At 47.8% G+C, this 22,692-nt stretch overlaps 1 protein-coding gene across 1 annotated transcript in view; it reads left to right on the top strand.

The window, feature by feature from the left end:
* DGLUCY (D-glutamate cyclase) overlaps window positions 1-22,692 on the top strand; it is a 55,521-nt gene that overhangs the window by 11,454 nt on the left and 21,375 nt on the right. Inside the window, 6 exon segments of the mRNA XM_065871640.1 lie at window positions 2,024-2,227; window positions 5,819-5,968; window positions 5,971-6,069; window positions 10,416-10,519; window positions 19,261-19,405; window positions 22,434-22,556. Of these exon segments, the coding sequence (XP_065727712.1) occupies window positions 2,024-2,227; window positions 5,819-5,968; window positions 5,971-6,069; window positions 10,416-10,519; window positions 19,261-19,405; window positions 22,434-22,556 (825 nt within the window).

The following is a 22,692-nucleotide window of genomic DNA, read 5'->3' as shown; positions in this document are numbered from 1 at the left end:
TCAATTAAGCAAAGCATTTCACGTGGTATTTGCCGGGTGTTCGAAAGCAATACTGTCGGTCCATTTTTTTCAAAGGCCAAGGGTGATATTACACTGAAGCGACACACGAGGGCCCCCTAACTAGCACACGGTAAGGTAAGGATATGACAGAAACGTTAAAAATAACTGTCGCAGCCCATTGTTGTAGAGAGAGGAAGATTCTAGCCAGGTCAGCCCGGCTTGCACTACAAATCATAGAATTTAGTGCTACTTTCAATTTATTTTTAAAGCATTCACGGACGCTTAGCTATTAGAATGGCCTCATGATAGGGGAAGATTATCTCTAATACGATGATAGGGCATAAACACCAAGATCCAGGGGATTCTAGTCGTTTATTCACACAAATGTATTGGGAGCCTACTCTGTGCCCAGATCTTAGGAATAAAATGCTGCAGGAGACAAGATGCAGTTCTCAGGGAGCTTGTGGTCATTTACAAGTGTGTGTGTGCTCACGTGTGTACACACATCCACACACCCACAGTAAATATCCTCCAGCACGATGGTCTCAGCCCTCTCCTGTCCCCTGCCAGGGGGATGCCCTGCAGAAGAGCTCTCACTGCGGCTGGGATCCCAGCACACGATAGCCCTTCAGTTGTGACTTGTGATAGCATGTTTGATTGTAAATGAGAACAAATGACATCATTGGTCGGGGACCACCTTGAATCTTTCTAATTTATAAAAATCATGCTCAAACCTCAACATTTAAACTTCTATTCGCAATAGATTAATTGCTGTACATCTCACAACAGATGGGCCAAAACGCCATGTCACACTTCGAGCTGACTGTTCTAGTGTGTGATGGCTTTAGAGTGACAAATTTTAGGTTCTGCCCCAAACACAGAAAAACAATTGCATTCGTCGAAATCCTTAGTTCTTCCACTTTTTATCACAGCTGAAAGTTAAGTTAGAATGCTTGACGCATCTGTCAGTAGGTTTTCCTTCTGAAGTGTTGGCTGACTTTGGCTTTCCGTTAGATCTGAGAAATTTTACAGTTTCCTGTGAAATCCAAGACGTTGTTACTCACTCAATTCATGTCTACATTTATTGAGCACTTATTGTGTGCACTTGTGAGATGGATAAGCAATGGTCCGTCTTCTCTGGGAATATACAGCTGAGTGGGGTTAAAGTACTCAATGTACATAATGTACATTGTACATTATGACACTTCAGTACATAATGACACTGAAGAAAGCAGAAGGTCTAAATTAAGTTATGGTGAGGATTAAGCACCTAACAGGCCAGGCACAAGGACATGAGAATGGATAATATATGGCACCTGGTTCAAGAATGCAAACCATCACTTATACCGAGGGCTTACACTGGACCAGGCACTTTGCCGAACACTTTTATGTGCATTTTCCAGTTCACTTCTGACAACAACCAGATGAGGCATTTTCATTATTTTACAGTTGAGGAAACAGGGTTAGAGAGGATAAAGTCACATCTCGTGCTCAAGTGTGTTCCCCATGCAAAGTCATGTCTTAGTAACCATGCTACAGTGCATCTGTTGCCCAGAATCTAGTGGGGGAGAAAAAATTAGCATAAACCAAAGCAAAATATACGGGACATGAGAAAAATAGAAGCTATGTTCAGAGAGAACTATTTGTTAGCAGATCTAACAACTGCTGCAAAGTAAAGCAAGATGGCTTGATGCGTTGCAAGTGTTTAGTAAGTACTTTCTGATATCCACGGGATTGCATTGATGGAAACTCCTAGAGCCCCAACTGTAGCTGTGGGTACCTCACTTCTTTGCCCACACTCAACCCATCTTCACCTTCCTAAAAATCAGGGGCCCCCGTTAATGTGGAACTTGATTTAGTCGTAAGCCAGCTTGTCCTGACCTGGTGCCAACAAATGGTTAAGGAGTGCCGTTGGCTAAGTCAAGGCATGGGTGCCATCTTTCCCATTAACGGTGGGCTAGATGGGCATGGACAGGGTTTGATGAAGTGGGCTGGGCTCAGACCCTCCTGTTGTGTGCCTTAGAGATGCCACTGGCTTTCACCAGCGCACCGGGTTGCACAGTTATGACTGACCTGAAGGGTACAGTGGCTCCAGCCAGATGTCTCACCCTTGAGGGAATGCCAGAGGTCCATCACATTTCCCAGGATCCTTTGCACTGCAGCATGGCGTCAGCTTCAGTCGCTCAGAAGGTCAGAGAACTGGAGATGATAATTGCCATCGACCCAGGTAAGAAACCAAGCAGTCACACCTCAAGGACCTGGAGAAGTTCATCACTGATGAATGTTCAGGGGAAAAAGCAGCATGCCAACTGTATCTACAGTATGCTTTTTTTTAATGCTAATACTGTGTATGAAGCCGGAAAAAAGTAAATGCACCAAAATACTAACGGTCATGATCTCTGGATAGAGTGATTGCGGGTGACTTTTTTGCTTCATTTTTCCCCCCAAATTTTCAACACTAAATGTACGAGGGAGTTTGGGAGGTGGGCACGTTCCCATCCAGAACTAAATTGGGGTTGAGTAGGGAAGAAAAAGGGAGAGGAATGGTTTCTAGGTAGTCAACTGCCACTGTTTAACCAATGTCATCCGTCATTCCGTAATAATGTCTCTGATCGTCTTCTTTTGTGCCATTGCCTGGGGTTGGGCGTAGACTAGATTTTGTGCACCGGGCAGCGGAGACATGAGGGGGTGTTGGATTGCTCCTCCTTGGCGGATCCTTGGTGGGGCAGGACCCTGCAGAGACAACCTCACAACAGTTTGCAGCCGACATGTATATTGTATTTGGCGTCTCAGAGGATAGCCCTTCTGTGGTTTGAGAGCCACTGACTTTCTAGACATGAGACAGGGCTGCTGGGGTCCAGTAGGGGTCTGCTGGTTCCAGTTAGGACGAGGTTTGCTGAAAGGTGCTTGTCTGTTCATTCATTCACTCATTCATTCATTCATGCTGCAGAAAACAGTTTCCTTTACATGCAAACACAGAGTAAATTTGGGATATCTGCTCATTACAGACACACCTTTCAGGACACACACATACATCGAGTCGTGGCTGTGTATACACAGAGTCTCTGACATAGCCGGTCTCCGTGGTGAATATTTTTTAAAATTCTGCAATACTTTCTGTCTCACAAACATTCTTACCCAGGCTGACGGCTCTCCTGCTCAGTACAAGCGTCATATGGGAAGATGTATTATTAGCTCTGCCATTAGCTCAGATAAAAAAGTAACTGGGAAGTAAATTTACTGCAGACACGGTGCTCCCTTTGCTTAATCAAAATGATCTGGGAGGTCGTCCACAGCAATACCCTCAGTGCTTGGGTGAACTCTGTGTCAAGGCTTGAAGCACGAGGCTCGGGGGATAGGCAGATTTATGACTGTCCAGAGGTGCCAACATTGTTTATCAAGGAACGTCTTTAACCCTCAAGAACAACAGAGGCTTCTGATTCCCACTGTATTAAATAAGCAGGTATAAGACTGATGGCCATATATTGAACACCAGTCACGGAGCATAATAATAGAGCCACTCAGTCATTTTTGAGAAGACCTCACATGGCTGGCGTTTGAGGTGCCTGGAGAAGATGAAGAAATGCAGGTTTATAATGGTAATGTTTGTGCTAATAATAACGTCATCACAGATGGATGGACGGCTTTCAAGTTGACAAAGGTCTCTCTCCCCTCTTCTCTCTATGCACCACATCCTATTAAATAGGTTACATTCCAATTTTTTTCTTTTAAGATGTTGTTATTCTTCTCCCCACTTATCAACAGTAATTCACGTTTATTGTAGAAACATCAGAAAACATGAAAGAGGCAATAAAAATTACCAGGATCCCATCACAATTAACCATGATTAACAGTTTTATGTTTGCCCTTAAAGTCTTTTTCTTCAGTCTTGAACCTATAAGACTGAATGTATATATATGTATATATATATATATATATATATATATATATATATATATATATACACACGTATATATGTATATTCCAATATATATATTGGAATAATACTGTGATACTATTTTAGGACTTGCTTCTTTCCCTTTTAAATGTATTGTGAACATCCTTCTATATCATTAAATATCACCACAACATCCTTTATAGTGTTTACATAGAATTCTATTTTATGAATGTTCTACCATTTTATTAATAGCCTATTATTTGACACCACAAACAATGAGGCACTGAACATCCTTATGACTACATTTGTGTACATACCCATGATCACTTTATTAGGATAAATTCCTAGAAGTGAATTGCTGGCTCCAGGGGAGTGTACAAATCTAAGGTACAAATCACCCTCCAGACAAATGTTCCCGTTTCCACTCCCACGGGCAGTACGTGAGGGGCCCTTGCCTCACAGCCTTCCTCCACCTGGACCACCCCCAGCTCCATGTAGGAAAACTGATGTTCAGAGCAATCAAGGGACAAGGCCAAGGTCACACAGCTGTGATGTGCCAATGCCTGGACTTGAATGTATGTTTCCAGATGCTGAATCTGGAGCTGTTCCTCCATAACCAGAATCCACACCCTGTGTCCCTCCACGTTGTCCAGGTACCTCGAATGCAAGTTGACGCCCCCCGCGTCCCTTAGGTCCCCCTCTCGTTTCAGCCGCAGCTGGGGTGGGAGTTCTAAGTCACATCCCCCCCTCTTCCACGGCACAGATACGCCCCAAGGTGGCCTGAGCATGGACGGAGGCACAATGGTATGTGATGGGAGTCCGGAGGCTGTGCAGCCTTCTGGGACTGGCTTGGCAGCCACGGTGGCATCTGTAAGATGTAGCTGGTGCCCGGCCACCCCCCCACCCCCACCCCCGGGTTCACTGCAGCTGCAGTGGGCGGTTCCCAGCACATCAGCTTCCCACCTGGGCCTCGGGTCTCTCTGTTTCTCCAGGAGAGCAGGTGCGGCCCAGAAGTGCCGAGGAGTCAACGCCCCGACGGGCAGCCTTCACCCAGTAGGGGGCAGAGCTGGTGCATACGGCTCAGTCTCCCTGTCCTCTGGCAGGACAGTCCCCAGGGGTTACTGCTCGGTTTCTTAGAGGATCTCAAGCAGGATTGAGCCGCCGTTGCCTTTGGAGTTAACCTGCTCACTCACACATCCTTTCGTGGCTTTTCACCTCCTCCCTCTTCTGACTTCTTTCCTGGGCTCCCTCTCCACTGAAATACCTGCCCCCAAGCCCTTGTCTTAGGGTCTGCTTTGGGGGAATCCCCAGCTAAGACAGCCCTGTTTCCCTTCCTCCTTCTGTATTCCCTGTATTGGTTAGAGCTTGCTAACCTGCTCTAACAAATGACCCCCAAGAGGCTTTGCTCCAATACATACAGCAGAAATGTTGCCTCTCTCACACAACAGTCCAGGGCGGGTCCTCCAGGGTGAGTGTTATAGCTCTGCAGGAAGGCGATCTGCTCCCTCGCGGTCACTCAGGGACCCAGCAGCTCCGCATCCCAACGTGAGACCCCCAGGGGGCGCTGGCTGTCAACAGCCCAGCTCCCAGGAAGGGAAGAGCTTGGAGTAGAGCCTGGAGGTGTACGACCAGGCCAGGGGGAGGCCACATCACCACTCCCACTCTCTTTCCACTGCTCTTCGATTGTCACATGGAGAGGACCTGGTCTCGAGGCCACACTTAACTGAAAGAGAGGCTGGTGGGCCCCTTACCCAGTGACCCTTCTCGACTGGCCCGGGAGAGGTCTGCCACACCTTCAAATCCACTTCTGAAACAAAAACAAACAAACGAACAAAAAAACAAGCTACTGTCCCCATAAGATGCTACTTGGAACACAGTTATGTGATTTTGTGATTTAATTTTGTTTTTGCCTAATTTTAGGCAGCCGGGGTCTCGGGCACCTGCTCCATCCAGGCAAGCTGCTGCGGGCCTTCCTGTCTCCGTCCCACATCCGCTCCATGCTCCGCACCACCGGCTTCCCCGCGCATCTCAACCACAAGCCTCCGGAAGAGACGGACGGCCCGCCGGGAGCCGCGGCTTCCTGCAGGCCTGGGAGAAGGGGGTCTCCATGGTCGTCAACCAGAGAGCCTTGAACTTGCACAAGAAGCTTGTTGACGAGGCTGTACAGCGAGGTGAGCAGTGAGAGGAGGGGAGTCCCTTTAGCCAGATGAGGCTTCATGGGCGGAGGGTGGAGGGAGTCAGCGTTTGTGGGACTTCCTCCGGGTGCCCAGGCACAGTGCTAGGCACCTGACACGGGGCATTTTCCTTAACACTCAGAACAACTCTGTGATAGCAACAGCATTATCCCCATTTTATGGATGAAGAGACTGAGGCTCTGAGAGGGCCAGGTGATTTAACCAGGTGGGGATGATGAGCTGGAATTTGAAGCCGGGTCCACCAGGCCCCGTGATCCCACCTGTGCACATGCTTCCCCCCGTGAGAGGCAGGGGTGACCTGCAGAGGACACTGAGCCACCCAGGACAGGCCTGGACCCCCGAGTTGAGGGTAGAGTGGTCGAGAATAGGGTGGTGGAGAGACTTAGACAGCCGTGTCCCACAGAGCCCAAGTGGGCAGGATGCCCCACACTTCCCAGGTTCCCGGAACACCCAGATGGGCATCAGAGCCGAGAGTGCTGACCGTGCGAGCCTGGGACGCTGCTGTCAGTGTGTCAGGACCAGCCTAGGGTGCAGGGTGAACAGCTGCTACTCATCTCTCGTCGTTCTGTGGGTGTCACTCAGACATCAGCCGGGAGCCTACCGCGCTTCCGACTGCCTGTCTCTCTGTGTCCCTCAAAATGCATTCTTCAGAGAAGTACTTTTGTCTTCTTAGCCTCTGAAAAGGGCTTCCACCTCAGGAAGGCATATCCTAAAGCGCCTGCCACGTTAGAAGTTGTGAAAAGGCTGTGTCTGGACATACAAAACCCATTTCACACGATGAGTGTGTATTGAGTACCTAATATGTGCCAGGCGCTATTTAAGGCTCTTGGGATCCATCGGTGAACCAGACTGACAGCCATCCTGCCCTCGTGGAGTAATGGAGACGGTAAACAGCATAGGAAAATAATACAATACGTGTGTAGTGTGTTAGAAGGTGATACATTATGGAATAGAGTGGCCCGGGACCCAGGGAACGGGGACTGACAGGCCAGGCGTGAGGGGGGCATGCAGGGGTGGGCTGCCCTCTTAAACAAGAGGGTCAGGGAAGACCTCCTGGACAGGGTGCCATGTGAGCAAGGCTTGAAGCAGGTGCAAGAGTGAGGCCTGGACTGGCTGCGGGAAGAGTGTCCCTGGCTGTGACAATGGCCATGAGGTGGAGTGGGGGCCCGGCAGGCTTAAGACAGGACAGCAGCCAGCTGACCAACCTGGAGCAGGTAAGGAGAAGAGGAGCTGGATGGAGGACAGAGGTCACGGTTAGGTTTTAAAGGATCCCCCGGGGGCTTCCCTGGTGGCGCAGTGGTTGAGAGTCCGCCTGCCGATGCAGGGGACACGGGTTCGTGCCCCGGTCTGGGAAGATCCCACATGCCGTGGAGCGGCTGGGCCCGTGAGCCATGGCCGCTGAGCCTTGCACGTCCGGAGCCTGTGCTCCACAACGGGAGAGGCCACAACAGTGAGAGACCCGTAGTTCTGGGGATGGATGGTGGGGATACTTGCACAATGATATGAATGTGCTTAATGCCAGAGAACGGTATTCTTAAAGATGGATAAGATGGTAAATTTTACGTTAGGTGTGTTTTGCCACAATTACAATTTGAAAAAATTTATAAGAGTGCAGATTTGAGCCTGGATAACTGGAAGTGTGGGTGCCTATTAGACGTGCAGGTGGGGAAGACAGCAGGCCATCAGATCCACGAGTCGAGTACAGGAGAGCCATCTGGGCTGGAAAGAGGAACTGGAGAACAGTTGGCACATGATGGCCTCAAAGTCAAGACACTGGATGACATCATGGAGGGAATAAGTTGAGACAGAGAGAAGGACCCAGATTGTGCCCTGGGACGCTCCACGCCCAGAGGTCAAGGGGAAGAGCAGGATCCTTCGTCCAAGAAGGATCAGCACTGAGGAAGGAGGAAAACCAAGAACCGTGCTGTCACCAAGGAGAAGGAACAGCCGGCTGTGCCCACTGCTTCATAGGCCGGCAGTCTCTTCCATCTGGCCACGCCCTGCTGGGTGTTTTTTGCTGCCCACTTTCCCAGAAGTCGCTCTGCCCTCCTGTTCACCTGACCGCCGGCTCCATGCTGGACCTCAGCTCAGAACTGGGTCTTGCCCACACAGTGGCTTGGAATTTGGAATTCACTGTATTAGATTTTGCAGAACTTTCATTACATGTGGACGAAGAAAGTAGAAGCAATTTGGCCTTTTAATGACAATGATTTCAGTTCTTCTTTTATAAGTGAAGCCTGGGAAATGTTTAAAGAAGAAAGCTCCGTCATTGATTCCCTGTCTTGAAGATAAATTGATAAATTGGTTCTTTATAGCTTAGGTGCAGGGTCTCCTCTCGTCCCGACCTTCCTTGCCTGGGCTTCTTTCTCTCTGTGTGCCCCCCTTGGAGATATGCTATGTTCCCCAACCTGTGTGGCTCCCTGCTGCCCCGTCTTACTAGTATCCTGTATCCTCAATCCAATTTCAAAGAAATAAAGAGCCAGGCTTTACACAGCACCTGCTTTGTGCCAGGCCCCCAGCTTGGTGCTTGGCAAACATCACACCATTGCATCCACAGCAATCCTGGGAGAGGGCCTGATTACCCCCATTCTGCAAGAGGGGGAAGCCAAAGCTCAGAGAAGTCCCGTGGCTTGCCCAAGGTCACACAGCCAGGAATTGTTGTTTGGTTCTATTCAACCCCCTTGCGGGGCCAACAGTCTGTCCCTCACAGCACACAGAGGGACTGGGTCTTTCGACCTGTCGTGACTGCCCCCCATTCCCTGGGGTGTCACGTCACACATAGATTGTGCCTCATGGGTATCCCTTGATGGACGACTGCCCTCCACTTGTCTTTCCCCCTAGGCGGGGTGTGGAACTGGAGAAGGGGGGCTGGGAGAGCCCCGGTACGGGCACTTCAGGATCTCTGACAGTGATCTGGCTCCTTGCCCTCAGCTCGCCCCATCGACCCACTGGGGTGGCCGCGACAGCTCCCAAAGGGCTTGCGGTGACAACATGGGGAGGCTGGGGTGGGAAGCAGCTGTCTCAAGGCCGTATGGTTTTAACATAGACAAGGTGCTTATTTGGGTTGGCTTTATGTGAGGGGGTGAGGGGCTGATGATGGAGCTTATGGGGGTAACCAAAGCTCCCCCAACCGCCCCTTGATACTGCTGCTGGGCCACAGAGCAGTCCAGGAGCTCCTGCAGAACCAGCGGGACCGTGAGTACTGGGTCCACCATCCCTGTCCCAGGCCCTCTGTTAGCCGCTGGATAAGACTTCATCCTGGGCCAGCGAATATGCAAAGATTCTACCTCAAACGGCTCTGAGGGGGTTTAATTAATGGAAACCAAATCAATTTTATTTTATTATGGGATTTGTGTGTGTGTTCCACATATTCTACAATAATATGTATTATTATTATAATTAGAAAGTGTGCTTTTTATTTTATTTTATTTTTTTGCGGTACGCGGGCCTCTCACTGTTGTGGCCTCTCCCGTCGCGGAGCACAGTCTCCGGACGCTCAGGCTCAGCGACCATGGCTCACGGGCCCAGCCGCTCCGCAGCATGTGGGAGCCTCCCAGACCGGGGCACGAACCCGTGTCCCCTGCATCGGCAGGCGGACTCTCAACCACTGCGCCACAAGGGAAGCCCGAAAGTGTGCTATTTTTAAGAGTCAAATTCACTTTGGAAATTACTTGATGCCAGTAATTAACTCAAGGCCCAGACTCTGGGATTTTTCCTCTGTTTTCTTGAACTTCCCTGAAGATAGTCAAGGGGGGGTGGGGTTGGGGAGCAGATGAGAACTTAAGCTGGAAACTAGTCACGACACCAATCTACCTACTTGGCTTTGCCCAAGTTATTTAACATCTCTGAGCCTCAGTTTTCCTCCTCTGTAAAATGGGGAAATAATGGTTCTTATCACACATAGTTGTTGTGAAAGTTGAGAGTCTGCATGTCACATGCTTAGCAGAGAGCTGGCTCACTGTCACCAAGGGCACCTAACCATGTCCCCAGCACTCACGATGGCAGTGGGCCAGGATAGGGCTCTGGTCATATGGTACTGCGGGCATCTGTGTGCAGCATTTGTGCTCACCCACAAGACTGGTGACACTAGCCCGATTCCACTCCAATGCTGGCCAGCTCTAGGGTTTACTCAGGACTGAAAGTAAACTTCAGTATCCTCTGTGTCTAGGTCTTGGCTTACCTAGCAAAGTATTCTACAGGTAGATGTCATTCAATAATGGTAACTAATGGATACTTTCCAAAGAAGCTTTTGAAAAGCCAAAATGAATTCCCCAAACGCAGCACTAGGGCTGATGGCTCCACCCTTTGCCTTTATTTTCAAGGTGTTCTGAAGAGGCAGATTCCAATATTAACTTACCAAGGCGGATCGGCGGAAGCTGCTCAGGCATTTCTATGCAGAGACGGGAACCCCAAGTCACCCAGGTATGTGTGTCCCATCCCAGTTTAAGTGGGTGACATGTAACAGCCCACGTGCTGTTAACTTTGACAACAGCATTTCTGCACACCTCAGTCCCCCAGAGAGGACAGAGCCAGGAGTCCAGTGTCCTGATGGGCCAGACTCACCAGTGAGGCTAGGGGGTTTCAGGGTGTCTGGGGCCTTTGCAGAGGATTTCTGGAAGTAGCAAGTCCCCGAGAGATGGCATGTCTTCCTGACAGAGGGAGAAGATCGGAAAATTATAAAATAAACAAAAACTAGCAGTTTCTCAAACTCGGTTACAACCCATTAAAGAGAAGTGAAATAATTTCAGTGGGGGGTGACCAGCATCTTTGGAAAATGAAATAGAAATAGAAATATCATTGTATTTCTTGTATAGAAACTGTGTGTATGTATGTGTGTATTTTTTACTGTGTGCTGTGGTCAAACATTTTTGAAAAATACTTCTTAATTATATGTAGGGAAGTATTTCAGATCTTGTAACTTTTAAGAGTGTTTTGCAAACTTTTTTGACAACAATCCACAGTAATACATTTTGCATTGCAAACCAGTACACACATACACATAACTAAAACAGAAATTTCAAAAAACAATATTTACTCTTGCTATGTTCAATATACCCTGATATTTTCTATCCTATCCTATCCTATCCTATCCTGTTGTATCCTGTTCTAGTCCACTTTTCAGAAAATGCCGACCTGGCCTAATAAGTTTATTTCACATAAGCAGAAACACACCATTGTAAAGCAATTATACTCCAAGAAAGATGTTTTTTAAAAAATAATGTTTATTTCACAACCCCTACCAAGTATCCACTTCAAATGTTAAAACACTGCTTTAAGAGGCCTGGAGGGTGTAGCTGCCCTGCAGCTCCCAGCAGAATCTGGCACTTATAATGAGGACCCTGAGTCAACAAGGAAAAGTTTGATGGGGGATCCGACATGCTATTTAAAGCTGCCAGAACGTGTGTGGCACATATTAGAAACGTTTGTTTCTCCAAAAGGTTGGCATACAAACAAAGCTCTGGCAACTCAGGGAGAAACTAGAAAATTCTCTCGGGTGGGACCGTTGATGCCAGATAACACAGGTATTGCTCTGTTTGCTGCGTGGAGGCGGGTGAGCCAGATCTGACTGTGCGGGGAGAGGATTCCGCTGTCTTTGGAGAAGATGCATTAACTCTTCCCAAGGCGTAGGCCTCCCAGGACTGGATTACTTCCCGCTGTAGCTCAATGGACCCTTATGGCCTAAAGCAATCAATCCACCGTCACAAGGTATGTAATGAGTTCCCCTGGGGGAAAAGTCCAGACCAGAGGATGTATTCATCTCAACTGGAGCTCTTGCTCTGAACTGCCTTTTCATCGCCATTGATATACGTCTAGAGGAAATTCAGCGTCAAAGCTTTTTCCACTTCCTGGTTCTGCTTCTCAGAAAAAGTGATTGCCTTTTCCTGCATTGGGCATGTAGCCTCAGGACCACATTCTAACACCTACTCCGTGGCCTGCCATCCAAGCATACAAGGTGCACCACCTTCTAGCACAACTAAAGGACATGGACAGGCACGTAGATTTTGATTTTTAAAACATGTACAGCAGGGCTTCCCTGGTGGGGCAGTGGTTAAGAATCCGCCTGCCAATGCAGGGGACACGGGTTCAAGCCCTGGTCCGGGAGGATCCCACATGCCGCAGAGCAACTAAGCCCATGCGCCACAACTACTGAGCCCGTGTGCCACAACTACTGAAGCCCGTGCGCCTAGAGCCCATGCTCCGCAACAAGAGAAGCCACCGCAGTGAGAAGCCCACTCGCCGCAACTAGAGAAAGCCCGCGTGCAGCAACGAAGACCCAACGCAGCCAAAGATAAATAAATTAATTAATTAAAAAAAAAACATGTACAGCAAAAGCATTCAGAGTGAAGTGTTCTTTTGTGATATTGTGGTAAAACATGCACAACATAAATTTTACCATTTAACCATTTTTTAGCATGCAGGTCAGTGGTAATAAGGTATATTCACATAGCTGTGCAACTATCACCACCATCCATCTCTCTAAATTTTTCACCTTCCCAAATGGAGCTCTGTCCCCATTAAATAATAACTCCCCATCCCCGCACCGTCTCCCTAGCCCCTGGCAACCACTGTCCTACTTCCTGTCTCTAAGAATTTGACTACTCTAGTATCCCATATAAGTGAAATCATACAGTGTTTGTCCTTTTGTGACAGGCTTATTTCACTTAGCAAAATACCCTCAAAGTTCACGCATGTTATAAGGTGTCAGAATTTCCCTCCTCTCTAAGGCTGAATAATATTTCCTTGTATGTACAGACCACATTTTGCTTCCTTGTTCATCCATCAATGGACCGGTTGCTTCCACCTTCTACCTAATGTGAATAATGCCACTATGAACATGGTTGCATAAAGACCTCTTTGGAACCCAGCTTTCAATTCTTTTGGGTCTATTCCCAGAAGCAGAATTGTTGGATCATATGGTAATCCTATTTTAAATATTTTGAGTAACTACCGTATAGTTTTCCATAGCAGAGTTAAGATTTTAAAGAACTCCATCTTGGGGGGATTTAGAGAGATATAAAAGAGCAATTTTCATGTTCTTAAATTAGATTTTCAAAACAGTATTCCTCCTAATCATGATAGCAGCCACACCAGTAACCCTTACCGAGCCCTGAGTAGGTGTGGAGGTCTGTGCTAAGTGTCCCTTGTGCATTTTCTCACTTAAGCCTTTCGACACAGTATGAGACACGTACTGTTGTTAGGACATCTGACAGATGCAGAAAATGAGGGCTAGAGGGTTTAAGCGACTCGGCCAAGGCCAGCAGCATCAGGACCTGGAACTGTACACAGTCTGATTCCGCAACCCACCTTCTTACCATCACCCTATCTGTGCCCTTTCTCTATCTCCTGCTGTCTAAATAAGTTTATCTTGTGTTAGAGTCATTTGTCTTCTATTTCAATTCCTTTTTAGTCTGTTTTGTGTCTGTAAAGCGAACAAGATCCTGGGATAGGGCAGCAGTGGGCCAGTAGCAGCCAACACTGAACCCACTGGGTGCTGGTGCCCCTCTGGTTAACGGAGACCTGGGCGGGGCACCAGCAGCATCTACCGCGGTGACCCTGACCATTGGCCTTCCTGCTCTCACAGCCTCTGTCTCTAATATGCTGCTAAAGATTCTGATACTGTTTCTTTTCTTTTTTTTTTTTGCGTACACGGGCCTCTCACTGTTGTGGCCTCTCCCGCTGCGGAGCACAGGCTCCGGACGCACAGGCTCAGCGGCCACGGCTCACGGGCCCAGCCGCTCTGCGGTATGTGGGATCCTCCCGGACCGGGACACGAACCTGTGTCCCCTGCATCGACAAGCGGACTCTCAACCACTGCGCCACCAGGGAAGCCCTGATACTGTTTCTTAAAATGATCTGAGAGACCAACGCCCAGCACAGGCTCTGGCACAGAGTGGATTTTCAACCAAGTTCTGTAGGAAAGAAGGAAACGAAGACGGAAGGGTCCTTCGCACAAACACAGGAAGGCATGAGGCAGCCAGGCACCTGGCTCTCCATAAGGACCCTGTGCCCTCACCCCTGGCAGGTTTGACCATCTGGTGGCGATCGAGTGTGGGAAGCCGTTGTTCTGCCATGTTGCAGATAACACTTATCAGGGAGTAGCCCCAAGGCTATGTGCAAGGCTATGTGCCAGGCTATGTGCCACACATGCGCCACGATGAGCCAATATGCTAATAAAGGCTCAGAATTGCAACCAATAAATTGTGAACAGCACATATCTTGTTGAGTTAACCAGCCAACCACAGGTTGAGTTAACCAGCCAACCACAGGTTGAGTTAACCAGCCAACCACAGGTTGCCACAGGTTCTAGTGCATTATAAAAAGCCAGTGTGAACAAAGCTCGGGGTCTTCCTTCCATCTGTCTATAACCAAGCTGCACTCCAATAAAGTGTGATACGAGAAGAATCTAGCGTGTGGTGACTCGTCTTTCTGCTGGTCAGAAGCGGCTCGCCGCAAGTGGTGCCGAAACCCGGGAACTTCGCACCCCGCGTGGGAGACCGATTCAGAACTCGACACACGGAGTGGACCGTCGGTGAGTAGTCCAGGTATGTTTTTTTCACTTTAATAAGTTGTTTGTTTAGGAAAGTGAAAATATAGGGACTACAGTAGATAGGCCTAAGACTCCTAGGAAAAGGAGAGAAAAACAAACAGAAAAATCGGATCCAAGAGAAAAACAAACAGAAAAATCGGATACAACGCCAGGATTGTATCCACTTTTAGATGAATTTAAAGCGCTTTATTTGTCTCAGGATGAGTTGAATCCCAAGGAGGAGGCGAATCTGGAAGCTATGCTGGATTTAATTATAGAAGGAAAGGTATTTTCCGGTCTGGTTGATACCGGGGCTGATCACAGTATTATTACTGCCACCTACTGGCCAAAATCCTGGCCTTTACAGACCTCCTCTCAGACCTTACAGGGTTTAAGATATGCCAAAGCACCCCAAATTAGCTCTAAAACACTGACCTGGATTTTTGAAGATCAGAAAGGGAAGTTTCAACCCTTTGTGGTTGAAGGATTGCCACTTAATCTATGGGGAAGGGATGTGCAAAGCCAGATGAAATTGAAACTTACTAATGATTATTCCAAGACTGCACAGCAAATGATGCTCAGGTCTGGTTTTATACCAAGCAGAGGGATAAAGAAAAATTTACAAGGTACTGCTGCTCCTATAGAAGCTCAGGGAAACCCCAATCGCAGGGGGTTGGGTTTTTCTCAGGGGTCACTGAGTTAATGATTCCTATTACATGGAAGACCACGATGCCCGTGTGGATTTCTCAGTGGCCGTTGTCTAAGGAGAAATTGGAAGCAACGTCACAGCTTATGGAGAAACAATTACAATTGGGACACTTGGAACCCTCTCAATCACCCTGGAATACTCCTATTTTTGTTATTAAAAAGAAGTCGGGGAAGTGGCGCTTGCTCCATGATTTAAGAGCAATAAATCAACAAATGCAAGTTATGGGACCCATACAGCGCGGTCTACCGGCCTTGACAGCCATCCCGCAAGGGTGGCCTATTATAGCTGTTGATATAAAAGATTGTTTTTTCTCTATCCCATTGAATAAGAAAGACAAGGAGAGGTTTGCCTTTACATTACCCTCAATTAATCATGAAAGGCCTGATAAAAGGTATCAATGGGTGGTGCTTCCTCAGGGTATGGCCAATAGCCCCACCATGTGCCAGCTTTATGTTGACACTGCCTTACAGCCAGTACGGGAGAAGTTCCCGGATGTTAAAATCATTCATTACATGGATGATGTTTTGCTGTCAGCCCCTAGCATGACACTGCTTGAGCAGGTTTTAGGAGATTTATCAATGAATTTGGAGACTAGAGGTTTATATTTGGCCCCTAAAAAAATTCAAAAGGGAGATTCTATTAGTTTTTTGGGAGCCGTTATAAATAAGACCACAATAATACCTCAGAAAATTGAAATTAGAACTAATCATTTAACAACTTTGAATGATTTTCAGAAATTGCTCGGGGATATTAATTGGCTTCGACCGTATTTGAGTCTGACTCGCTTTGAACTACAGCCTTTGTTTGCTGTATTGGAAGGTAATCCTGATCTTAATTCCCCGCGTCAGATGACCCCCAAGGCCCAAACAGCTCTTCAGAAGGTGGAACAGGCTCTTATAAAAGCACAATTACAGCGTTATAACAATGCCTTGCCTATTTGGATGTGTGTTCTTCCAACCTTAGGATTTCCAACAGGTGTTCTTTGGCAAGATGGACCTTTGCTTTGGATTCATACCAAGTCTCTGGGGATGAAGACGCTGTCTCACTATCCATCTATGGTTGCTGAGGTTGCCTTCTTGGGTATTAAACAATGTGTTTCCGCCTTTGCAATGTTGCCGGAAAAACTTGTAGTTCCCTATACTAAAGATCAAATAGAAATATTAACTGCCACTACCTCTGAGTGGTCTATACTCATGTATACCTTTTCTGGAATTATTGATAACCACTTGACCAAGAGTGAAATTTTGAAATTCATTATCCAGCAACCTGTCATTTTTCCAAGGGTCACTGTAGAGCGACCACCAAATGATGCCCTGACTATTTATACGGACGGATCAAAATCCGGAAAAGGGGCTTATATGATTCAGGGTCAACATCCTGTCGTTATAGACTATCGACCTGATGCTCCTCAAATGGTGAAATGTCATGTGGTTTTGGAAGTTTTTCAACGCTTTCAAGAACCTTTTAATTTGATCTCTGATTCATTGTATGTGGTTAATGCAGTAAAACATCTTGCAGTGACCCCCCATATTCGCTCATCCAACACAGTGGCATCCTTGTTGGCCGGGATAAGGTTTCAGATATTGCGCCGCCAACACCCCTTTTATGTTACCCATATACGGGCTCATTCCCTGTTGCCTGGTCCAATGGCAAAAGCCAATGAACAAGTTGATATGGCAACGCGTGTTTTCTTATCCTTGGATCAAAAGCAGCAAGCACAAGAATTTCATGAGCTATATCATGTATCATCTACAGTGTTGAGAAAGAAGTTCTTCATTACTAGAGCCGAGGCCAGACATATTGTTAAGTCTTGTTCCACTTGTGCCCAATTTTTGCCAGCCCAAAAGACTGGTGTAAATCCCAGAGGTTTGTCCCCAAACGAGCTGTGGCAAATGGATGTCACTCATGTTCCCTCCTTTGGGAAACTCCAGTATGTTCATGTGTCTATGGATACCTATTCCGGGGTGGTACATGCTACCCCTCTCTCTGGAGAACGGGTTCAACATGTTATTACTCATTGCCTTGAAGCCTGGGCAGCCTGGGGCAAGCCTGCTAAACTAAAGACAGATAACGGCCCAGCTTATAGTTCCAAGAGCTTTGCTCTCTTTTGTCAAAAAATGCAAATAGCACATGTTACGGGCCTGCCTTACAATCCACAAGGCCAAGGTATAATAGAGCGAACTCATCGCACACTTAAAGAATTGCTTTTAAAACAAAAAGGGGGAATAGCGGAGAATTGCACCCCGAAGCAGAAATTGTCGCTTGCCTTATTTACTCTTAATTTTTTGAATTTACATGATGAGAAAGAAACTTCTGCTGAACGCCATATGATACGTGAACGAAAGGATTACGGCAGAATGATGTGGAAAGATGTGTTGTCTAATCGATGGAAAGGCCCGGATCGCGTTGTCACGCGATCCAGGGGATCTCTTTGTGTTTTTCCGCAGGATCAAGATCCAATTTGGGTCCCAACAAGATTAACAAGAGTCGTGGAAGAGGATCCCAAGGGCGATGCAGGGCGCTCAAGGGATGATGCTGAGCTGGATGGTGTTGATGAGCCTTTCCCTACTCAAGGCGGAGGACAAGATGTTTTGGGGAATTAGCCGGTCCTGGCCAGTTCCTCTACCGGTCCATTCCCATAGCAGAGTGCTTCCAATATTTTATTCCACCAGTTGTGAGATGAATACAGCCTGCACTGTATCGTTAGACGATAAATGGGTACAATATAATGCTACAAATTTTGTTTTAAATAATACCCTTTATTTTAGTTGGAATGCCTCTGTGGACTGCATTCATTTAGTTCGAAAAACCTTGACTGCCTGGAATAACCCACTTACGGGAAATCAGGTTCCTCTGTCTATGCTAAATGAAGCCTTGACCAAAATATCACAGGGTCAACATTCTGGCTCTGGTACAGGGAACTCTAGCCAGAATGCAATGAATGTTACCACCTTACTTTTGAAACATGAGGGCGTGGTCCCCCTACCGAACAATACAAAAAATTGCACTGAGTCTAACCGGACCAGGATTGCTCCTTACTGTGCTGCCATTGTCAATACGCCTCCAATTTTTACCCCGTTACGCTTGGGGACTTTACTACCTGGCTGTCCTCTGCCTTTACTTTTTTTAAGGAGTGGGTCGGTGTAGGGATGTTTGCAGTGTGTTGCATGGCGGGACTTGTGGTGTGCCTGTGGTTGATATGTCGTTTACGAACTCGGACAAAGCGAGATAAGATGTTGTTCACGCAGGCATTGGTGGCCATTAGTAAAGGCGACTCCCCTGGCGCCTGGATCTCCATCTTGAACGACCCGTAGTGATTGCCCTTGCACAAAAAGGTTTATGACCATTGCACTTTTGATGGGAATCACGAGGCAACATCAGCCCCTGCACTCCGCGGTCCGTATGGACATTGCACGACGGGGAGGGTGATGAGCCAGCTTCTCGAACTAACTCTTGCTCAGCGAGCATCCCATGGGGTGAGCGTTTGTGCGGGCATTGTTCGAGTTCAGCTCCTGGGTCTAAGAAAACAAAAAGGGGGAGATGTGGGAAGCCGTTGTTCTGCCATGTCGCAGATAACACTTATCAGGGAGTAGCCCCAAGGCTATGTGCAAGGCTATGTGCCAGGCTATGTGCCACACATGCGCCACGATGAGCCAATATGCTAATAAAGGCTCAGAATTGCAACCAATAAATTGTGAACAGCACATATCTTGTTGAGTTAACCAGCCAACCACAGGTTGAGTTAACCAGCCAACCACAGGTTGAGTTAACCAGCCAACCACAGGTTGCCACAGGTTCTAGTGCATTATAAAAAGCCAGTGTGAACAAAGCTCGGGGTCTTCCTTCCATCTGTCTATAACCAAGCTGCACTCCAATAAAGTGTGATACGAGAAGAATCTAGCGTGTGGTGACTCGTCTTTCTGCTGGTCAGAAGCGGCTCGCCGCAATCGAGCGCACGGGAGGGGCTGCCGATGGCAATTACTACAACGCAGGGAAGAGGAACGCCAAGCACTTGGTGGACGCCATCAATGGTCTTTTCCCTGCAGTGCAGAAGACTCCTGGAATTTCATCAGCTGGTAAGCAAGGGGCACTGAGAATGCGACAAGAACGTGTCAGCACTAAAGGCCTTTTTTATTGACTGTTGAACACATGACAGAAAAGAGTTATACGGGACCATTGTTTTCCACTTCAGAGTTGGTCTTTGTTTATTCTGGTCGGTATAGACAATGATGCTGACATTTAGAAATCCAGTGTTCCCACGAGCAGGAAAGGGAAATGACGCTTAACTGAGCATATTCTATTTGTCCAACTCTAAAACATCAAAACTAATAAAAAAATAATGACAATAATAAGCTCAAGCCATGGTATATTATTTTGGTCATACAGGGTGAATGTACCATATGCAGCATCAGGACCTGGAACTGTACCACTTATGAAGTGGAAGGGCAGGGTCCAAAAGAAGTTTGAAGGATACATTTTAAAATGTATCTTGAATGTATGATCAGTGTGACATTTTGATTGCTAATAATGGGATCATTCATGTCTGTATAGAAATGTATGGTACTCAAAGAGGTTTTACAATCATTGTATTGTTTAAGCCTCTCTTAAAACCTGCAGGTAAGGCAGGTATAGTTTCTGAAGGTGAGGCCTAGGGAGGTAATTAGGAGTAGAGTCCAGACTCCCAGGGCCCTACCGACTATGCTTTTCGTGGGACCGTGTTGCCTTTATGAATTTCTGAAAGGCTTGATGTGACTGGGACGCCAGCATTCCTCCCCTGGGGTGGGAACCAGAGCATGGAGAAATGAAGGCACGTTTGTCGTGTTCCATATTTACTTTTTCTGTCCATTCAAACACTTCAGAATGTTTCCCAGGCCCATTAGTTGCCTTTGGCTTTTGGGGTTTTGATGAGACAATGAAAGCCTTCCTGGCCGAGTAGAAAATTTCTGCAAATCGCCCTGGTCATTCCCAGAAGAGGCCTTGGGTGTGGTGCCCCCAGTGCGGCTGGCTTATGCTTCCTGCCTCTCTGGGCTGGGGAGGCCTCCCAGGATAGAGCGAAAGGGCTTTCTGTGTCCGCACGGGCCAGCAGGGTCCAAAGAAGCTGTAGAGCAAACACTCTTCCCCCACTGAATGGACCCCCAATCTGTGCTCTTCCCCCTAACGATGCCCGCAAGATCCCAGAGGAAGCAGGTGGAGCTGGCTGTGCTTTCAAGCTGCCCCCTTTTTGGACCCCTGGACCCTTCTCTTGGCCTCAGGAGCCTGAGCCCCTCCTGTGGCTGACCAGCCCCCTGCTCAACAGTTACCCCCCAAACCCTCCTTTCCCTCCTTTGCTCCATCAACACCCCTGTTCCTCAGTTCCACAGGCAGCTGCCTTGTCAGGGAATCACACTCAACTGAGAATCAAGACACCCATGTTCCACTCACTACCCAGGTCCCGCCCCTCTCAGAGACTCTGTAAAGTGAGGTCAAGTCCACAGACGGGACACACCTGAGGAGCGAACAAGATGAACTTCATAAAATGTTAAAGGGCAGAGACAGAAATAGACAAGATATCAGTGCTAGGTGTTGTTCTTTTCTTTCATTCAGTGGACTGTCATGGATCTAGAAAACTGTTCTGAGAAAAATCCTCAGGGTGAGGACCTAGGGCATCTGGTCATCCACAATCATCGCATTCTTTTGGCCGAGACCAGGTCTCTGATGCCCAAGGTGAGTCAGCTCCAGGCCCCTCTCCACCATCACGCAATGAATGCTTGCCTCTGGTGGAATTCTTCCACGTATTTGTAGAAATAGACACAAACACAGTCATACAACAATTCTGTAGGCTTGAGGGGCCCAGCCCTCTGTCCTTGGGGCACTGGGATAATCCCCTTGAAGCAGCTGCAACCATCTTCCAGAGGCAGATTCAGCTGACCTCTAGTCTACAGACTCCTCCAGAAACACTTGAACGCAGGACGAAAGGGTGTTCCTAGGGTGCCACCTCAAAGGGTATAGGCTGCAGGGCGTGTTAGAGTTTTTTTCATCTTGTTCCTACAAGGGTGGAGTTACCTGGTAATTACTTCTAACAAGTTCACCTCTCTTGAACACCGTTTATTTCACCAATGAATTAAATAATATCTGACAGGGCTTCCTTGGTGGCGCAGTGGTTAAGAATCCACCTGCCAATGCAGGGGACACGGGTTCGAGCCCTGGTCCGGGAAGATCCCACATGCCGCGGAGCAACTAACCCCGTGTGCCACAACTACTGAGCCTGTGCTCTAGAGCCCACGAGCCACAACTACGGAAGCCCGCGTGCCTAGAGCCTGTGCTCCACAAGAGAAGCCACCGCGATGAGAAGCCCACACACCGCAACGGAGAGTAGCCCCCGCTCGCTGCAACTAGAGAAAGCCCACGCCCAGCAACGAAGACCCAACATAGCCAAAAATAAATAAATAAAATTAAATTAAAAAAAAAGAAAATTTCTGACATTTACTTATTCTAGCATTTATTATGCTAGAATAATTAACAGACCTTCTTGTGCCTAGCAGATTGGCCTTTACTCTGTGGTCTCTTTCAAATGCTAACAGGCCACCCCTGGGGTGTGAATTCCTCATTATGCTGCTCCACATATTAACCAGGCGCCTATCTGGTGTAGATTAAAATTAACTAAAATGACACACATACATTTCACATACTTGAAACAGAAGGCTTTAAATTACAGAATTGACTTTAACAAACCTATACCCGTTCCCTTCTGCCAATGGAATGCTGTCTGGTCACAGTAATGAGACTCAGGGCCTTGTGGCCCCTCCCTGAGCCAGAGCTACTGGCAAGGAGAGGAAGTCCTGGGTGCCACCATCTCTCGTGGACCTGGTGCCCCATCTGTGACTGGAGAATGTGACCCAATGGTGGACACGGCCACACTCTGCTGAGTTCCAAACCTGGACTCCTTTTTAACTGGAGAAGTTTCTAGAATACCTGAAGAAGTCCAGCATCTCCTGGTAGTGTGAAAATGTATCCAGAGCCAACCCCTTTCCCCACCCTGAGGCACGTGTGAAGGGGCTGCTCTGTCCCATAACCATGCCACATTTTGCCTGATCCTGTGCCCTGACTCAGTTCCCTTCCCTCCAGGGGTCGATGATGGAGGCAACGAGCTTGGGATGGGCAAAGTCATGGAGGCCGTGAAGAGGCACATACGAAATGGAGACGTCATTGCCTGTGACGTGGAGACTGACTTTGCGGTCATCATCGCTGGTGAGTGCTCAGACGGCCAGCCAATCTGGCAAGGCTGCCCGGGGGAGGGACCTGGCTTGGAGCCTGTCCAGCCAGAAACTCATCTCCTCCATGAGTGGAGTCTAGAGGGCACCAGGGTAAGAAGGGGACCTGGTTC

This window comes from Phocoena phocoena, chromosome 2, assembly GCF_963924675.1.
Source record: "Phocoena phocoena chromosome 2, mPhoPho1.1, whole genome shotgun sequence".
NCBI classification, from domain to species: domain Eukaryota; kingdom Metazoa; phylum Chordata; class Mammalia; order Artiodactyla; family Phocoenidae; genus Phocoena; species Phocoena phocoena.
Note: the sequence above shows the minus strand (reverse complement) of the source record. Positions and strands in the feature narration are given on the sequence as shown.